This window comes from Pelodiscus sinensis, chromosome 5 (genome assembly GCF_049634645.1).
Source record: "Pelodiscus sinensis isolate JC-2024 chromosome 5, ASM4963464v1, whole genome shotgun sequence".
Taxonomy (NCBI): domain Eukaryota; kingdom Metazoa; phylum Chordata; order Testudines; family Trionychidae; genus Pelodiscus; species Pelodiscus sinensis.
The window spans coordinates 76,766,833-76,786,199 of NC_134715.1; the positions used below are offsets into that span (position 1 = coordinate 76,766,833).

The 19,367-nt window shown below is 43.3% G+C and overlaps 1 protein-coding gene across 16 annotated transcripts in view; it reads right to left on the reverse strand.

Moving 5' to 3' along the window:
• The window catches only part of LRP2BP (LRP2 binding protein), a 20,093-nt gene continuing 726 nt past the window's right edge, over positions 1–19,367 (reverse strand). Inside the window, exons 2-9 of one of the 16 annotated variants that reach the window (XR_012904270.1) lie at positions 12,864–12,979; positions 9,361–9,474; positions 8,495–8,637; positions 8,311–8,416; positions 7,736–7,959; positions 1,278–1,417; positions 424–568; positions 1–253 (exon numbers count right to left, since the gene is read on the reverse strand). Coding sequence is in view for 9 of the 16 variants with exons in the window: in XM_075930331.1 (XP_075786446.1) it covers positions 503–568; positions 2,550–2,715; positions 7,736–7,959; positions 8,311–8,416; positions 8,495–8,637; positions 9,361–9,474; positions 12,864–12,979; positions 17,618–17,657 (975 nt within the window). In the remaining 7 variants the exon portion in view is untranslated. Of the gene's footprint in view, positions 254–324; positions 569–1,277; positions 1,418–2,549; positions 2,716–7,735; positions 7,960–8,310; positions 8,417–8,494; positions 8,638–9,360; positions 9,475–12,863; positions 12,980–17,617; positions 17,674–19,367 lie in introns of those variants that run through there. The other 15 variants (XR_012904268.1, XR_012904269.1, XM_075930331.1 and 12 more) reach the window with 15 other exon arrangements.

The following is a 19,367-nucleotide window of genomic DNA, read 5'->3' on the forward strand; positions in this document are numbered from 1 at the left end:
TCCACTACAAAATACTTTATTTAAATGTATGATAACTTGTAAATAGAATGAATATGAAAAAGGACACTATTTTTAAACACAAGCATTTCAGAAATCTTAAGCTTTTGCTGACCCTGAAGATCTTTAATATTTGTAAGTAAAGAAAATTGACATTAAGAATGATTTCTTTTAACAAGTTGATTTTAGTTCGATTTTAGCAGAGTTGAAGAAAGATATACAGGTGAGTTGTGTCAATAAAGTGCCCAGTTCATTTCTGTAAAATGAAAAAAGGAAGATAATCTGCCTCTACAATGTATATGTAAAGTAAGAGTTATGAACAAAAAATCACTGTCAGCAAAATGGTCTATGTTCTAATCAACAAATACTACATAATTATCATGATTTATAAAAAGCTGAAAAACAAATAAATAGGTGATTATCTACCTAACTGCTCTAGGTAAACATGGCCTACTATGTGAAACAGCATTGGAAACAGCTGAGACTTGGCTAAATGTGAAATGTTCTAAATTCTCCCATGATTAGCTGCCAATTCAAGGTCAGAAGCTACATCAGGATCCAGAAGGCATGCCTTTGAAAACAAACAGAATAGTAAGTTATATTTTACAAACAAAACTGGAATCTTAGTTTGTATTGTGCACTAAAAATGTAACAACTTAAAAAAAAAGGCCCAGTATTATCAAAATTGTTTGAGAATCAGTTTACTAAATACTAAAGCAAACTTTAACCTTTACACCCCTTTTTCTAACTCTAAGTCAACAAAACTGGTGTGCTATTTGTAACAGATGCACTCAAGCTGAAGAATATTTGAAGAATCTAGACAAAAGCCACATCTCCCAAGTAACTTGGTATGACTTGTGTGGATACCCAGCAATAGAAGTAAATCAGTTTGCAGGTAGTTTTCTGATTCCTGTTCATTTTCCCCTCAGCACAATGATCTGTTCATATAACCTCTGTGATTCCTTTCCTCTCTCCTCTGCAAAATGGAATGGGCCAAATTTGAACCTGGTTTACAGGTAAAGTAACTTTGGTTATCTTAAGTGCATATGGTAAAACAGGCAAATTGGGTTTTGATATGTTTCACTATAAAGGGAGGGAACTATATAATTAAATTACCAAATGGTTTCCAACCATAAAGCTAAAAGACACAAATGATGCTGGTCACTGTTCCCAGGGGAATACATGCTGCAAAAAGCTGCTGTTGGGATATAGGGTCTTTTACTTCTAGGTCACTAGCTCAAATCTGCTGTAAGCTACTAATGACTGAAAGTTGTTACTACCTGATGGCTCTTTGGTGTGAAATGAAGTGCGAGAATGGATGCCCATCTTTTCATTTGGCACCCTTGTTGGCTCTCTGAACAGAGATGGAATGGGCTGAGTATGCAAGGAGTCAAATACTTTTTCACTTGAAGTGGTCACTCTAGAACAGGCGTGAAACAATGAGGGTCAGTGTGAGGAAAGCTTGCACTGATCCTGCCCTGACGAACCTATTCTATGGAAAGACAGTGACCATGCTTTAAAACTGCTTGTCCAGCACTTTTCACTACATTCTTTAAACTTTAGGTTTGTGGGTTTTTTTTTTTTTTTTTTTTACAGTGTAGCTACTTCACAGTGAAGAAAATAATTGAAAGACTATCACCACCTGTTCTGCAATCCCATTGACTTCAATGGAATCCTCTGAGCAAGAAGCCACACCTGATGTTCATTTTGTTAGTAATTTAACTCTGGCAAAGTTCTCACTTATTTGGGTTTTACAAACTAGACACAATAGTCCTATTCTTGGCCCAAAATTTGATTTGCCCTCTAACACAATCAGACTGTAAACCATTTAGAGACATGGATTGTGTCTTCCTGTGTGTTTGTACAGTCCCTACCTGTGCACAACCACATTCTCATTCTGACTGTCACACTACCGCTATACTAATATATCCATTTGAAAAAACATACTTCACAATTTTTTTAAAGGGGCATTTTTTGTATTTAAGACTTACAGTGTGTTCTCTGTGCAGCAGCACTTGGCTAGTCAACACTAGCCCCACAGCTAAGCTTATATCGGTGACACAGCACAGATAAGTGGAGAAAAAAAGAAGTTGATACTTGAAAAGATCATAATAGAAAATGCTGGGATTTAAAGGCATAAAGGTTTGCAAATAAGCAAATAAGTTATGTGTTTGAATTGAAGAGGAAAGTATAAACAATAGAGTAATGAAACCAATGCTATTTAACACTTTATCCACCTTGGAAAAATTGTCATGAAGACTACCAACCCAGTCATAGGTTCTATTCAGCTGCTTTTGTAATTATAATATTTTGATAGGCAAGTAAAATTAATAATTTGCTTTAGGTTAGTAGAATCTTGCAAGATTGTTTTGAATAATGTGAGGATTTAACTTCAATATTTTTTGAAATGCAGAATATTTTTATGTACTAAATATAGATAGTAAATATTTTTGGAGCCTTTAATGAAACTGTACAGCAAATTTAAGCACTTACATTCAAAATAACATTCATCTTATACTACCTTAGTTAATTGTAGGGCTCCCCAGGCTTACCCTAGAATAATTTTTTTTAGCTGCAACTTGATCTTGTTGTATGCCCAGGCCAAACTGGAGACATCTAGCAAAGTAGAAAGCTGCCATAGCAACCCCTTTGGCTATGTATACAGGAAGGCAATCGGTTATCTTTGCTAACATAGCAATGTTATCATTTTCTGTGATCCTGTTGTAAAATTTACAATATATAAAGATTAGAGGTGAGTATTTCAAACTTCGGTAGAAATCAGCTACATGAACCATCAAGAGGCTGCATCAAAGCATCCACTTTGTGTCTAATTTAGTTAAGTTGGGAATTCTATTGATAATGCTATAAATTTACAGTGTCTCTAGCAAAACAGGTTTTAAATGTATATACTGACTTGAGCAGTGAATGACTCCTATTCTAAGGTACCTTGAGGAAGGGTTGGGGAATGGGAACCCAGCGGCCCCATAGCTCTGGCAGTCCCAGTACTGAAGATCTATAGCCTTGGGGGCTGTGGAGCCATGATGGTTGCAGGACAGCAGGGTCTCAGGGCATTAGAGCTGTAGTAGCCCCAGCACCAGTGTTCCCTGCTGCACAGCTTCACAGGTGATTAATCAGCCCTGCCCAGTTAGTTCCATGCAAGGAGCCCTGAGCCTCTGATTGTGTGGGGCTGATTAATCACCTATGAAGCTGTGCAGCTTAGAGGGAATGCTGACCAGCACCCTGGGGAGTGGAGCCAGATGGCCCCAGGGCAGCAGAGATGTTGTGGCAGGGACTGGCTAGTGGAGCCAGCAGCCTCAGGGCAGGAGAGCCTGGAGTCCCATCAGCAGAGGGATGCAATTGACATCCCCTGGAACAGCAAACTCCCTCATTCAGGACTAGTCAAGTTTTGAGGATGCTGGTCCAGGGAGGTTCAACCTGTATATCTCTTTTATATAATAAAGCAAATTGGCGTACAGAAGGTACCTGGAAAGGCACTTGGATAGGAGCAAAGCTGATACTGATGCTTGATGTAACAACTGCTGGCAGTCTTCTGGGCCAAGAACATCTACAGTGCTAGTGAAATGGGATTGCTTTGAGCAAAATGACAATACATTTTCCTTAAGGCTACATCTACGCTGGCCAGTCTTGTGCAAGAACTTATGCAAATGAGGTGTGGCGATGAATATCTCCGTGCCTCATTTGCATACTTAATGAGCTGCCATTTTGCACAAGGAGCTTTTGCGCAAAAGCCGTTCTGCCTGAAAATAAGTGGCAGAATGGCTCTTGCCCATGTGCGTTTTTTTGCGCAAGAAGGCCAGTGTAGACGTAGCCTCAGACGTTATGTGGTTATATCATATTACTGCTTCTTTGTGAAAAAATGACTACAGCTAACAAGATGCATCCTTTAGTTGTTAGAATAACCTGCTGAACCACAATAATTAAAGAACAAAGTCTAACTCAAGGGTGGGAAACCTTTTTTTGGGTCGGGGGGCCACTGACCTACAGAAAAATCAGTTGGGGGCTGCACACAAGTAAGAAGCAAAAAACAAAAAAGTGGCCCCTGACTGAGAAGGAGAGAGAGTCCCCACATTCCCCTCATATCAAAGCCTGGGGGGCTCAGCCTAGTAGATTGTGTGTTCCAGCCTCAAGGTGGGACAGTAGAGAAGCTGGAGCACCAGTGCAGGATCCCCAATGCTGGGGAGGACCCTGAGCCTTGGGGGCCAGATCCAGGCAAGCTGAGGGCTGCATCTGACCCCCGGGCATGAGGTTCCCCACCTCTGCTCTAACTTATTGATATAGCCAGTGAATAGCTACCATTCAATTCACACTCCGTGTGAAAGAATGGGAGCCTAGGCTGAGGGCCAGAGTGATTTCTGGTTCAATGGTGAATAAAAATAGGAGGTTGTTTGGTTAACCATCTCAATTTGTTGACTGTCAGAACTTGATCTTGAAATCCAAATCTTGAAATTCTGCCACTTCTAGTTCAATGCAATTCTTCTCAGCAGCATTACGTTTGTTCTTCGTTCCTTAGACCCCTTATAGCATCATTATTAATAGATACAATTTACCATTTGAAGTATGAGTTTTGTATATAATTTGGAAAATCACTTTTTCTGTCTCTTTCCTTCAGAAGCTGAATGATCTTACTAATGGGTTGAATCGGTAATGTAAAATTTTGCTAGCAAATATTCTATTTGGGGGTTTTATAATGGAACAATTGGTTACACAGAAATTGTAAAACGGAGGCCAATATAATTCTCCTCTCTGTATGTTCTGGATTTCACCCATTGTGTAAATGAAACAGAAATCAGTTAAATTGAACCTTCAGCTCAACCAGAATGTATTATTTAAGAATGACTTGGCAAATTCTTTGGTTGTATCATATTTATGTAGAGAAGCAAAGCAGTATTTCTGATCTGAGAACACATTGTAATGGTGTACTGCAGGGCTACTCAACACGTGGGCCATGGGCCATGTGCAGCCTGCAGCCTATTTGTTTGCAGCCCGTGGTGCAGTTTGTGTTTAGGGGCTCAACATATGGTCCACAGGTGGGATCCTTTGAACGTAGCCTCCGCTGGGAACACGCTTCACAATGGCGAGGTGTCTCCCAGACGGGGTGAGCACTAAAAGATGCAATCATATGGGCTAGCTGGAACAGACGGGTACAAGGTGTTGGCGTTTCTAGCCCCCAGGGAGGAGGTGCCGGGAGCACTGGGGCATTGTGGAAGTGCTTTGTATTCATTCCTGGTAGTGTGAAAGAAGCTATTTGCATGTATATTAGCATGTATAGGCAATTACACTTAAGTTGCAGCCCTCTGCATGTGCTGTGAGTATCATTGTGGCCCCCCGGGCTTCCAAATTTGAGTAGCCCTGGTGTACTGTAAAGTACTACTACTTGAAACCTTAAAAGGTGTATCAGCAGTGAGAATCATAGCAACTCTTAAGATTACCTACCCTTGGGGAAGTATGAGACAACAAAATGCTGTCTACAAAAGAGATGTTAATGAGGAGATTGAGGGGAAGTAGAATAGATCTGCTAACCAATAAAAAAAAGCAGAATGGTGGGTACAGATAACATAACCACCTCTAAAGAAACCTAATTGAGAATGACAAGAAGGTCAGGGGGCAGTTTTCTTTCTCTGTTCCCAGAAGAAATCTCTAAAGTTGGGAGCCACGCACGGTTGAGAAGTAAATGGATGGCTACCTAGGCAATAGTGAGAACTCTGTTAGGGAGATGAGGATCATTTTAATATTCTGACAGATTTTGGCCAGCTGGAAACTAGAAATGGAGAACAGCACTTGTCTTTTTTGTGGATAGAAACAAGAAGAATCAAACCCTTATCCAAACACATCAGAAGCTCAAAAGAAAGTTAACTTAGAATGGGGAGAGGGGAGGGAGGGAGTTGATTTCAAGTCATTTGTTTGTATATCTCTCTCTATTTCCAGGCATGTCATATGTATTTTGGTAAATATAGAAGATAACTGCAAGTTATGAGAAATGACTGATTAAATCACAGAGCAGGCCTCTCTTTTTCATTGTTCTACTCATCCACTGCATGAAGCTTTGGCAGTACTGAGACAAGATATACAGGCAGTCCCCGGGTTACGTACAAGATAGGGACTGTAGGTTTGTTCTTAAGTTGAATCTGTATGTAAGTCGGAACTGGCGTCAGCTGCTGCTGAAACTGATCGGTTTCAACCGCAGCTGAATCTGGACGCCAGTTCTGACTTACATACAGATTCAACTTAAGAAACCCAGGCGTCCCCAAGTCAGCTGCTGCTGAAACTGATCAGGGGCTGATTCCAGGAAGCCTGGGGCAGAGCAACTCTGCCTCGGGCTTCCTGTAGTCAGCCGCTGGTCAGTTTCAGCAGCGGCTGACTTGGGGACGCCTGGGGCAGAGCAGCTGGGGTGCTGCTGGGTTGCTCCAGTAGCGCAGCTCCTCGGCGCTACTGGAGCAACCCAGCAGCACCCCATCTGCTCTGCCCCAGGCGTCCTGATTCAGCCGCTGCTGAAACTGACCAGCAGCGGCTGAATCAGGACGCCTGGGGCAGAGCAGCTGGGGTGCTGCCGGGTTCGTCCGGAGCGGCGCTGCGGGACCAACCCGGCAGCCTCCAGCTGCTCTACCCCAGGGGTAGGCAAGAAAAGCCTGGCCTGCTGGGGGGAGGGGAACACTAGCTGCACCCCCCCAGCAGACCAGGGAGATGGGGATGGCGGGACCGCCCAAGTCCTCCACGGCTTTGCTCCGTCTCCCTGGTCTGCTGACCTGGGAGACGCGGAGCAAAGCTGCAGAGCACGCGGGCAGCGGGACAGTCCAGGCGCGCCGCGGCTGTCCCACTGCGGGCGTGCTCCAAGGCTTTGCTCTCCGTCTCCCTGCAGACCAGGGAGACGGGGAGCAAAGCCGCGGAGCACGCCCGCAGCGGGACAGCCCGGGCACGCTTGAGCTGTCCCCCTGCGGGCATGCTCCAAGGCTTTGCTCCCCGTCTCCCTGGTCTGCTGGTCAGGAGACGGGGAGCAAAGCCGCGGAGCACGCCCGCACGGGACAGCTCAAGCGCGCCCGGGCTGTCCCGCTGCGGGCGTGCTCCAAGGCTTTGCTCCCCGTCTCCCTGGTCTGCAGGGAGACGGGGAGCAGCTTTTCTCACCCCTGAGGACGGGGGCGGCGGACCGCGGCGCATCTGGGCGTCCCGCCGCTCCCGTCCTCCGGGGCGAGAAAAGCCCCGTTCGTAACTGCGGATCCGACATAAGTCAGATCCGCGTAACTCGGGGACTGCCTGTAGAGTTGACATAGTCTGAATTGTTTTTTACATTTCATCCTACATTATTTACATTATATCCTAGGGATCAGACACAGGGTATAGGCCCTTGTCCCATCCTTTATATACCTGAATTAAAATGTATTCAAATAAGCTTCGAGAAAAGGACATAATTTTCAATGTATGTTTGTTTTGATATTTAATCTCAATTTCTTCTCCAGTGATTATTTCTGCTTCTGTGTGATCAAGAAGGACAGAGTTAAACTGTATAATGGAAGGCTTTGTAATAATTAGGGTTTTGATTTTATCTAAATTCTGCCATTTGCTTTTTAAAGATTGAGTATGGCAGTTAAATCTGATATATTTTCAACAGGAGATTACTTTGATTGGCATGAGTTTGAACTTGATCTAAAAAGAATTATTTATATCTTTACCATCTATGATCCTATGTCAAGAATTCCAATAACTTTAACTAAAATTAATTCACCTTCTGGCAAATGCAGCAGCTTTTGTATAAAATTTTCTTTTGTAGTAATATTCCACAAGATGGCCTTGAGCATAGACATTTCCACGTTCTGCTGCTTCCTTCAGGCACTCCAAAGCAGCCTTTGTATTTTGACGTATGCCTTGTCCATAAAGATACATAACACCAAGTATACCCTGTGACTCCAAACTTCCATTGCCACAAGCTTCTGAATGCCAAAAAAATGCCTACAGAATAGGCACAAAATTCTTACTTAAATTTGTTTCCTTTTCTCATGCAGTCCTATGCCCTGTCACTACAGTTGGTCATTTCTTAAACATATGAAGAACTATAAATCTTAATTCCACTTCATATAATACTGATTCTTAAATTTTAGATTAAGATTTTTTTCCTGTATATTTTATTTTTATATATAAATAAATACACACACACACCCCAGTGTGGGCCTAAATAGGTAAAAAAGTCTACAGGTATTAGGGCATATAAAAAAGCTACAAAGTCCTTTTCTGGAACTTTTTACAGATCCAAAAATGAATCTGGACATAATACCATAAGGACAAGGCAGAAATTGGCATTACCTTTTTCAGATCTTTTGGATTTGATGTAGAATAAAACATTCCCAGAGTAGTTTGAGCCTTTACGCTTGCTTTTGGATTCCCATGGTCTGCAGCAATAACCCACAGCCTAAAAAAATAGGGAAGAAGTATAAGTTACATTAGAACATAGTGTCTAATAAATCATAGAGAAATGAGATCAAGTTACCTTTCAGCTTCTTTATCTGAATGCGTAACACCACATCCTTCGAAATAAGCTCTGCCAAGATTGTATGCAGCAGCATATTTTAAATGTCTTGCTTTATGGGAGTTAGAGTTGATGATTATTTTCATGTACTCTATTCCTTTTTCCTTTGAGAGAAACAGATTTTAATCATAATTTCAGAAAGTAAAAAGAACAAAAAGTTTCTAGGTAAAGTAAGTTACATATTACACACAAAGAACTTTTCAGTTCGAAAACACCCTAAATGTTTTAAAAAATATGATCAGTTAAGATACTGTAAAAAGCATAATTCTTACATTTTAAGTATTTTCATTTTTTAAAAAACCCTCATTTTAGTAAAACTCTATTTTTATGAAAAAGTTGAACTTGTCTGAACAGATATCATGTGGGGTGTCAGTTTTATGACACATTCCTTGCTCGAGTTTTCCTTGTACCCACTGCAGAACGTCATTCAAGATCAGTTTGCTCAACTCAAAAAGATTAACAATATTCCAGTTATTTTATTAAATTAAAGCCATTCTTTATATATACAGTAAGCCTCATGTGCTTTCCAAAGACACAGTCTCTTTCTTCAATTAAAAGGGCTTGTACATTGAGTTGCAAATATATTCAAACAATTCACTTTAAAGAAAAAGCTTTTATGAAGAAATTTTTAACTTGGACAATTTCCCCAATTTATTAATGGGCCTCTGCCTACATGGAACAAATTGCAAGATTGGGGCCTCACTTTGATAATTCTTGTACTGATTGGTTTAAATTTGTAAAATCTGTTAAATATGGAAAGTTATGTAACAGTCTATCTAGTAAAGTTAGAAGAAAAACTAAATATAGATAGCTGTATAATGACTTACTGGATCTTCTTTGGTCCCCAATCCATCATAATACATTACACCCAGCTGATAGAGAGCCTGAAAATCGGTCTCCTTGATTTTTTCAAATTGTGTAAGTGCTTCTTCATACCATCCCTGAATAAGACAACGAGCAATCAAGTGGTTCATAATAATGTATATAACAAATTAATTCTTCAGCATATTTTATTTTTAAACTAGAGTGTTTGCTCGGTGAATATAAGAAAATTTAGTTAGCACTAGAAAGGAACAGAAAGTATTTTATATGGTTAAAAATGTCACACTGAAAGTCATTTTAGCAATTGGAACAGGTAAGATCAACATCGGAAAATACTGAATCAGAAGGAAACACTTAGGACTGCCACCAAATTTTGTTACTGTATGTGGGTGCATATATACAAAACCAAAAACTGGATATGTATCACTATGCCACATTGCATGTTGCCCCAAAGATGCCACTATTTGTAATGCGAGAAGCTAGTGACACAGCAGCAGAAACAGGAAAAATACATAGCAGTGCGGTGTGCCAGGAAGAAGCTGGACTGTGAGGGTAGCCTGTTTAAAAAACAGCTCCTGTCGCTCTGCACTGTTGCCTCTGATAAAGAGGCAGCAGCACAGAGTGGCAACAGCCCCTGTCCAGGGGTAGGGTTGAGCTACCAGACCTGGTACGAGCCAGAACTGAGTCGGGCTACCTGCCTGCCTGGCTCCTAATACGCTTCAAATGCAGAGCTGCAGCAGGAGTAGGTCCTGGACCAGGTGCAAGCCAGGAATGAGCCGGGCTGCTGGCCAGACTGCTAAAAAAAATTACTGGTGGGGGCAGGGGAGAGAAATGTATGTAGTTTATAACATTAATCTATAAGCTTTTGCTTATCGGTTAATCAACTACAACCCCAATACTCACTCCTCATGCCTGCAGTTGACTTCCCTTATTTGCCTCCAGTAAAACTAAAGTTTCTAGGCTATGTCTACACTCAGAAGGTTTGTCAACAAAAGTGCTGTCAACATGCAAAAAAGACTCAAAGTGAAAAATGGTCAGACTGCTTTTTCTGCCTCCTATTGTCTATATTTCAGTCACATTGGTAGCGCACTGTCGGCACAGCAGTGTGGGTAACCATCCCACAGTGCAGTGTTGTGGGAAAGCAGGGCTTCTTGGGAGTCCCTACAAGTTCTTCCACAGCATTCTCAGATACTAGGAGCATTATCACAAGTACCTCTGTGAGCTCTTCATGCTGAGGAATGTCAAAGCAACATAGCAGTCTCTCCAGTCCTTCCCCTACAGCAGCAGTCTGCCTGCTGCTATGTTCCTAGCAGGACAGAACAGGAGCAGTCCAATTATTTGTTATTTGTTCCCTAAATGGAGCAGCTCTCTCAGCTGTCAGAAACTTCCCAGAGCTTTGCAAGGGGGGGGGGGGGCGCTTGTGCCTGCAAGGCAGCAGAGATCACAAAACACTGAGCAGAACCATCAGGTCAGGCATTGTGGGATACTGGCAGAAGCCAGTTCTCTCAACAAACAGCAAAGCCCACACTGGTTCTTTGTCGACAATAAATTGAGGGGAAAAGACATAAGTCTCTCACAAGGGTGGAAGTCTTTTTGGCAGCAAAACTTGGTGTTTTTCCCAACAAAAGTCACATTGAAGTATAAAACACCCTCAGTGTTTTGTTGTCAAAAGGCAGTTTTTGGCAACAAAACGTGCCAGTATAGACAAGGCTCTAGTTTCCACTATATTTTCACAGCAGAATATCTAATGCATGTTACTTCTCCAACACTAGAAACACACTTTTGTCAGTGTAGACACAGAATCCTGTTTGTGGCTTTCTTAAAAGTTCAAGCAGCAACTTTTACAATATTTGCTACTTCAGTAACTCAGGAAGAAAACTGTTTTTAAATATTCAGTAAAACAATGACATCTTCCACTCTTCAGCTGGCCACAGAAAGAGAGGAACTGAGGTGAATGCAGAGCCATATTCTTTTACATAACCTTATACTGAACACTGAGTTTTACAAAACAGCACTCACATAGCTCTCAGCTTTAAAAGAGATTTCTGAATTTTGCAGCTGCAGGAGGTGCCATGACCATCAAAGACATTATGCAAAGACCACTTCAAAGATGTATTAGCATGTGTCTAAGTATGAAGATCTGGTTAGGACTACACTTCCATACACAACATGGATATATAAGCTCCATTTAGACAAGAATATAGTTAGACCTCCTTAAACCAGGACTTTCTGGTTCAGCAACATCCATAGTCTGACATGACCACAAATGTTCCTGAACCAGAGAGCCCTGGAGCAGTGAGATCTGGCAGCAATGTGGCTGGGAGCCCTATGACAGGGTGGGCAGCAGTGTGGCCAGGAACCCAACAGTGGGGTGTGGGGGGGGGGGGCTGCAGCTGAGGAATACCAGCCCAGGAAGCAACAGGGCACTCTAAACCTGGGGCACCCCAGATGGGCTGGCAGCAGCAGGGGTCAGTGGCAGCCATGGAGCCCTGGCCAGGGAGCCCTGGCCAGGCTGGCAGCAGGGGAAGCTAGGGCCAGGGCTTTTAAAGCCTGGTGGGAGCAGCCAGAGCTGGGTCTGGTGCTGAAGCCCAAGTCCCACGGCAGCAGGGCCAGAGCCCAGGTCAAAAGGAGCTGGCAGCAGGGTGAGACAGTGGGCTGGGAGGCCAGTGGCAAGGGACCACCCTGGTCTGGGAAATTCACTTGTTCAGGACCAGTCAGGTCCCAAGCGTGTTGGACTAGGGAGGTCCAACCTGTAGTCTTATAGTCAACTAGATGGACTAAACTTGCTTCCACTGAAGTCAGTAAATGTGTTGCCACTCACTTTAGTGAGAACAGGCTCAATAATTCTGCTTTCATCGGTGCAGTCATCAGGTCTTCTGGCAATGGTTATAGTCAGAAGCACTGAATTCAATTTTTCATATTTGACAATATTTGAAATAATACTGTATCTGTAATTTTATCCTTCTTTCTCCTTTTCCACTTTGCACCTCCTCCTTCCTCTGGCTCTCATTCTCTCTCAGGGAACAATGTTTCCCACAGTTGCTTGTTCCATAACTGTTTGAATCAGATTTTTTTATATTGTACTTATTACACTTTGGGCATGTCTTCATTACCCGCAGGATTGACAGGCAGCAATTGATCCAGGGGAGGTTGTTTTATTATGTCTGATACTGATGCGATAAATTGACCGCTGAGCATTCTCCTGTCAACTCTGGTACTCCATTTAATGGAAAGCATGGGTGGAGTCGATGGGAGAGTATTATCTGTCAAGTTACCATGGTGAAGATACTGTGGTAAACAGATCTTAAGTACGTCAACTTCAGCTACTTTATTCACATAGCTAAAGTTGCATAACTTAGACCAACAGCCCACTGTAGTGCAGACTAAGTCTTAGAATGTATCTTCTTTTGTAACATTTTCGAATGTTACCTCTTTTCCCATGAGTAAATTGTACTGGAAAGTGTCATGTTTTATAAAATTTTCTAAAAAATAAATAGTAAAGTACAACCTCTTCAAAGTACAGCTGCCCTTGTAGAAAATATGCCAGAGGATCTCCATCTATGATCCTCTTCGCCAACAGCTCCTCTGCCCTTGTAAACAAAGCGGTATGGCTATAGTTCCCTGCTAAAAACAGATATACACGTGTCTAAACACAACAAACAGAATATTGTAAGCACACTATTACACTTAAATTGTAATAGTTCTCTTTTTTACCCTGACAGACATAATTAAGATGTTTCCTTTTTGTTGTATGCTCCATAGACTTAGCTAAAACAGATCAATGTTTTATAATAGAAGAAAGAATCTATAATAAAGATAACTGAACCTTTATTGAACAGTCTACTTTTCCACAAAAATGCTATATGTATTCGTGTGATGGGGACCTGATCTCAGTTGGTGGAAAACCATAATACAAATAACAAATTCCCTTATACAGTAAAACTCCAATTGTCTGACATCCAGTGATCCGGCACTCCTGATAGTCCAGCACCAACTGGAACCCAGAAGTGCTACAGCCAGCTGGATAATTGGAGCTGCCCAGAGGCAGCGGTGGAGAGGGGGCGAGAGGCAGGCAGCTGTTTAACGCAGGCGGGCGGGAGGAGCAGAGGGGGCGTGGCGAGGGGCGAACTCTCTGCTGTGTTGCGGGGAGGCGGTGGAAGCCCCATGCAGCCGGCTTGCAAGCGGGGAAACTCAGCTGCCGGCTTGTAAGCGGCGGTGGCGGAGAGGGGGCGAGAGGCAGGCAGTGTTCCCCGCCCGCCCGCCTTAAACAGCTGCCTTCCTCTTGCCCCCTCTCCGCCACCGCCACTTGCGAGCCAGCTGTGCGGGGCTTCCACCGCCTCCCTGCAATACAGTGGAGGGTTCGCCCCTCGCCATGCTGTTCCCCGCCAACCTTCCCCCCCTCCACGCAGTGCGGGTCCCGGGAGACCCCTCACGGCACCCCGCCGGAGTACCTCCCGATACTCCGGCATATCCGATAATCCGGCACCCCCTGGGTCCCAAGGGTGCCAGATTATCAGAACTCTACTGTACAAAGATTATCTGCCATGTAAACATGAATTGCTAATGTTTGGAATCAATTAAGATCTAAGCTAAACAGAAGATATCAGTCAATTTACAGATGATTAAAAACTCCATTCGAAACTGACAGCCAAATCAGGAAATATCATTTTAAACCCTGATCTTTCAATCTGGTGCCTGGGGCTCCACGTAGGCACAATAGTACATCTACTTTAAGTTAAGGATGCAAAAGACTAGTCAACTAGTCGACTATCTGATAAGCATTTGCTTATCAGATAGTATTTTGACTAGTTGATATTCCCCCCCGCCACTTTTCTGCCTCTATAAAATAGAAGCAGCAAAGGTTGGGGGAAGGGGAGGGGGAGGAGGTGTACTTCAAGCTGTGCATCAGCTGCCCATTTAAAATGCTGCCTGTATGCCTTTCAAAGGGGCAGCAGTGGAGCCCAAGATCAACTGGGAACTCCCCAGCTGATCCTGGGCTTCCCGCGGCATTTCCCCAGAACCCGGGATGTGCTGGGGACTCTCAGCTGATGCCAGGCTCCCCGTGGCAGCAAAACCCCAGCTGATCCTGGGACTCCCCAGCTGATCCCAGGTTCTGGGGAAATGCTGCTGGGAGCCTGGAGTCAGCTGAGGAGTCCTCAGCTGACCCCGAGTTCCAGTGAAGTGTTGCGTGGAACCCGGAGCCCTAGCGGCATGCAGTACAGCATGGAGCCTGGGGTCAGCGGGGAACTCAGTCCCCCACTGACCCTGGGCTCCATGGCTTTGAAATGCACCAGAGCCCCCACTGAGGATTCTTGTGCATTTCAAAGCAAACACCCACGTGCAGCCTTGAGTCAGTGGGACTTCCCACTGGCCCCGGGCTATATGCAGAGTTCCGCATTCCTCCTTTAAAATGTAAAAGAGTCCCAGTAGGGGCTCTTGTACATTTCAAAGGAGGAATGTGGAAGTGCCTATCGACTAGTGTATGGAAATTCCATTGACTAGTCGACTAGTCAATTAACCGCATTATAACATCCTTACTTTAAATATGTTGCAGGAGATGGGCCTTACAGAGACTAAGAAAGAGAAAAGGAAGGAGAGACATTGTTTCATATGCTAGGGCATGAGGTACCTAAGTGATTGACCTGATTTAGGTGCTAACTCCAGAAGAAAAGCTGGTGAACCCAAGCAGAGGGAAGTGCATATGTTTGGCCTCCAGTCAGTTGCACCAGGTCTACTGCATAGACGTGTATATCCCCTTCTCCAAAGTTCTCTTCTGGCTATCTTATGTTACTCCCCATTCAGCTAGCTGGCTTTTGAAATTGCTTCTGTAAGGGCCTAACTCTCTCAATATATTTATAGGATGCCTAGCTCAAGGCTCAAAATTCCTCAGGGACACACTGCATACGGGGCTAAGCACTGCAATGCCTAAGTATCCTTGAGGATCTGAGCCAAAGTCACTCTGAAAATGAGACTCCAAGGCTAGATTTTCAAAGGTATTGATGTGCTTCAAGATACAGATATGTCCCTAAGTGGGCTTTTCAGAGCCTAGCAAGTTACACATTAAAATCCTATTTAATTAAGTGTCCATCTTCTTGGGCACTTTGAAAATCTCACTAGGTGAATATCTGTACCTTCATAGCCTAAATACCTTTGAAAATTTGATCCTCTGACTCTTAAGTTTGTTAGGCTTTTTTTGAAAATTTTACCCTAGATCTCCCAAGGTTTGCCACTGACTTGCTATATGATCTTAAGTCACTTCATTTCTATGCAAGTCTGTGTCGAATATGGGAGTGATGATAACATCAGGATTATTTTGAGACTGTGCTTAAAAAGCATTTTAAATTTGTCAGGTGAAAGGAGTTATATAAGTGCAAAGAATTATTTTTATTAATAAAATCTCAGTTATGATACTCTCAATGCCTTTTTATGACTTTCCCAACTGAGTAAGATCTTTTTCTGATTATAGTAAAATTTTGTGAACAAGCTGAGCTTTTAATCAAGTACATCATACTTTACTAATTTTAATGGTGAAATCTTTATTTCTGACAACAGAAAATGGAAGAATCAGTAGAATCAGAAACAGGAGGGGAACAGTAAAGAATTACAGGCAGCCAGGGGAGCTAAGTTAACATGCTTATAAATGGAAAGAAGAGAGACTACATTGAACTGGAGCAGGAAAAAAGGGGAGGGGGGAGAAATTAGAAGATCATACAATGAAAAAATGGCTATTCCTCTTGAATATTTTGTCCCATTTATCTGCTTCCAGAACCTTCATATTTTCTGCAAGCATTTCAAGTAAAAAGGGAGAACAAACTCACCCCAATACTGCCAAGCTAAAAGTCTTCATAAATTGCTGGGCCTGCTTAAGTGTACGAGACTGGCTTAAAAATCATCAGACTTTAAAAAGCAATACACTCTGTGTTTTTTTTATTTGATGTATTGCTTCTGATCCAGAAGGCAACAATCAGTTCAGGTTAGCGCACATTTTTCCCAGCAATCATGAGGTCTATACAGCATGCAACTAAGTGGTTTTTAACCACAAAAGCTTATACCCAAATAAATCTTTCAGACAGGTAGCCAAGTTAGTCTGTAACAAGAAAAACTTAAAAAACAACAAATAGTCTGGTAGCACTTTAAAGACTAACAAAACATGTAGATGGTATCACGAGCTTTCGTGGGTACAGCCCACTTCTTCAGATGACTGGTCTGACACTCCAGTCATCTGAAGAAGTGGGCTGTGCCCACGAAAACTCATGATACCAGCTACATATTTTGTTAGTCTTTAAAGTGCTACCAGACTATTTGTTGTTTATTAAGTTTTTCCAAATAAATCTGTTAATCTTTAAGGTGCCACAGGATAAGGGCTTCAGGAAAGGTTATGCAGACAGTCAAACTGCCACTGCTTGACATGGCAATCTACCTTCTTTAATGTCATGTACCAAGAATGACTTTGTGCTTCAGTGAATATTATCACTGATTTCTGTTTTACTTCAGTCAACACTAATCTCTATGGGTGCCTCTACACTGCACCCAGAGCTCAAAATAAACTACGCAATGTGTGCTACACAAATTGCGTAGCTTATTTCAAATTACTTTCAAAATAGAGCGCTATTCTGAAACAGCCCTTATTCCTCGTGGAACAAGGCTTACAGGGATGTCAGAATAGTGAGCCCGTCATATTTCAAAATAACGGGCTTGCTCAAAAGATACAAAATAGCTATTTTGTGATACTTCCAGTATCTCGAAATAGCTCCGCAGTGTAGATGTAGCCCAAGACAATAAAGTCTCATGTTCCTTGTCAAGGCTAAATCCCCAGTCTGGCACGATAAGTGCAGAAGTGGGGGCCCACAAAAGCAACCCCAAAACCTTCTTTCCAGGCTTTGGTATAAAGCTTTCCCCCAAAATCTTAAAAACCTAGATTTTGGGGATAAAAGTCCACTGCCACCACCCAAGTAATGGTTAGAAAACCAGGTAAGAGATCACTTGGGAAATCTCAGCCCTAAAGTAAAACCAGGACACACAAAAATTAACCAATACCAGGTTAATAATAAAAGTTCTCTCTTTTTTTTTTATCACCACAATACTCCTGTTACAAGCATAATGACTAGATGGAAAAGTCACCAATTAATATACTAATGGGGAACACCGAGGGGCCAAAAGCTTAGTTATAAAGGAGAGAAAACCCCATTTTTAAATGCACAGACATCAGCTTCCCATTCCCAAACCATAAAACGTAACGGATTTATCTAAATTTCACCCTACCTACAGATAGTGAAGAGTCTTTTCTTGGAGAGAGAGACATGTCTGTCTCCCTCAGTATCTGGAGAGAAACTGCTCAGGGAAAAACCAAAAATTCATTTGTCCCAGTTTGAAATTCCTATTTGCATTTCTATTGGCTGCCTGCTACCTGGTTAGGTATAGGGACATAGTTAACCCCTTAGTCCCCAGGCTGCTGGCTAATCCTCATGGTCATGACATTCCTCATCACTGTGGCTGTGTCTACACTGGCGCAATCTCGCGCAAAAGCGGCCGCTCTTGTGCAAAATCTTGCAGCCTGTCTACAGTGGCCACGTGTTCTTGCGCAAGTAAACTGACGTTCTAATGTATAAAATCAGGGCTTCTTGCGCCAGAACTCTAACACTCCCGCTCAGGAATAAGCCCTCTTGCGCGAGAGCTCTTCCAGAAAAGGCCAGTGTAGACAGGCAACATGAATTTCTTACACAAGAAAGCCCTATGGTTAAAATGGCCATCAGAGCTTTCTTGTGCAAGAGAGCGTCTACACTTGCATGGATGCTCTTGCGCAAAAGCACATGCTAGTGTCAACGCTCTCTTCTGGAAGAGTTTTTGCAGAAGAACTCTTCGACAAAAGAGTTTTTGCGCAAGAACGTGCCAGTGTAGACGTAGCCACACATATGTAATAAAATCAAGGTGAAATCACCAATGTAGTTGTGCTGCTCTGCATTTCAGTGAAGATCCTATTACACCAAAAGGAGAGCCTATCCCATGGGTGTAATTAATCAAAATCCAAATGTCGCTTCTGCTGAGGTAACTCATTCACTAAAAGGGCAATGCCTTGGGCAGAAGGGGCAGGACTGGGGAAGCCATTCCCCCCATGAAAACCACTTAGACCATGCATTCTGGCAGCAATTTAAAGGCCCCGGAGTTCCAGCTGCTGCCACTCCTGCAGTACTGGCAACAGGTGGGAGCCCTGGGCCCTTTTTAATTGCTAAGCCCCAGGGCAGGTGCCCTCTTTCCCCTGGTCAGCAGACCCACTCAGCCCAGGGCAGTGGGGCACTGGCATTCAGTATGGAGCTGACAATTCCAGCTCTCTGCCCCAGGGTAGTGCAGCTCCAGCTGTCAACCCTGCAAGTGGCTAACAGCTCAGCATGTCAGCCCCCAGCCATGTCCCATTTAAGTTGGTGCACATGCTAGTGGTGAGTATATGCACCACTGGCAGGAGGACAGCATGGACATGAACAGTCAATTTAATTACTGAAATAGCTGTTGTGAGATAGATGTAAGCTAGGGATGTAAATGAATAGTCAAGTCAACTACTTGACTAATCACTTTCCTCTGCCCCTTCCTGCCTCTATATCAGAGGCAGCAAGGGGGGGGAGCTAGCTTAAAAGCCAGTTACTCCCAGCAGTGTTTCTGTGGTGCTACAGCGTGGGTGGGGGGCAGGGGCGGTTGTCATGAAGCAGCCTCTGTTGGCAGCAGGCCCAGGCTTTCTGCAGGCAGAGGCTGCTGCTGCTGCTGCTGCTGCAAAGTAGCCCCTGTCTAGAGGCCTGGGCTGGCCATGGGCAGAGGCTGCTCTGGCAGCAGCCCCTATCCATGGGGGGCTGCAGAGGATGCTGGACTTGGTGCAAGCTGGGACTGAGCCGGGATTGCCCAGTTCCAACTGTGCTGAGTCCGGGACCTAACCCCACTGTGCCTATGTAGTTTAAATGTAGTAAGAGCCTGTCTGTTTGTGCACCCAGCTCTCACTACATTTAAACTACAGAGTCGAAGCAGG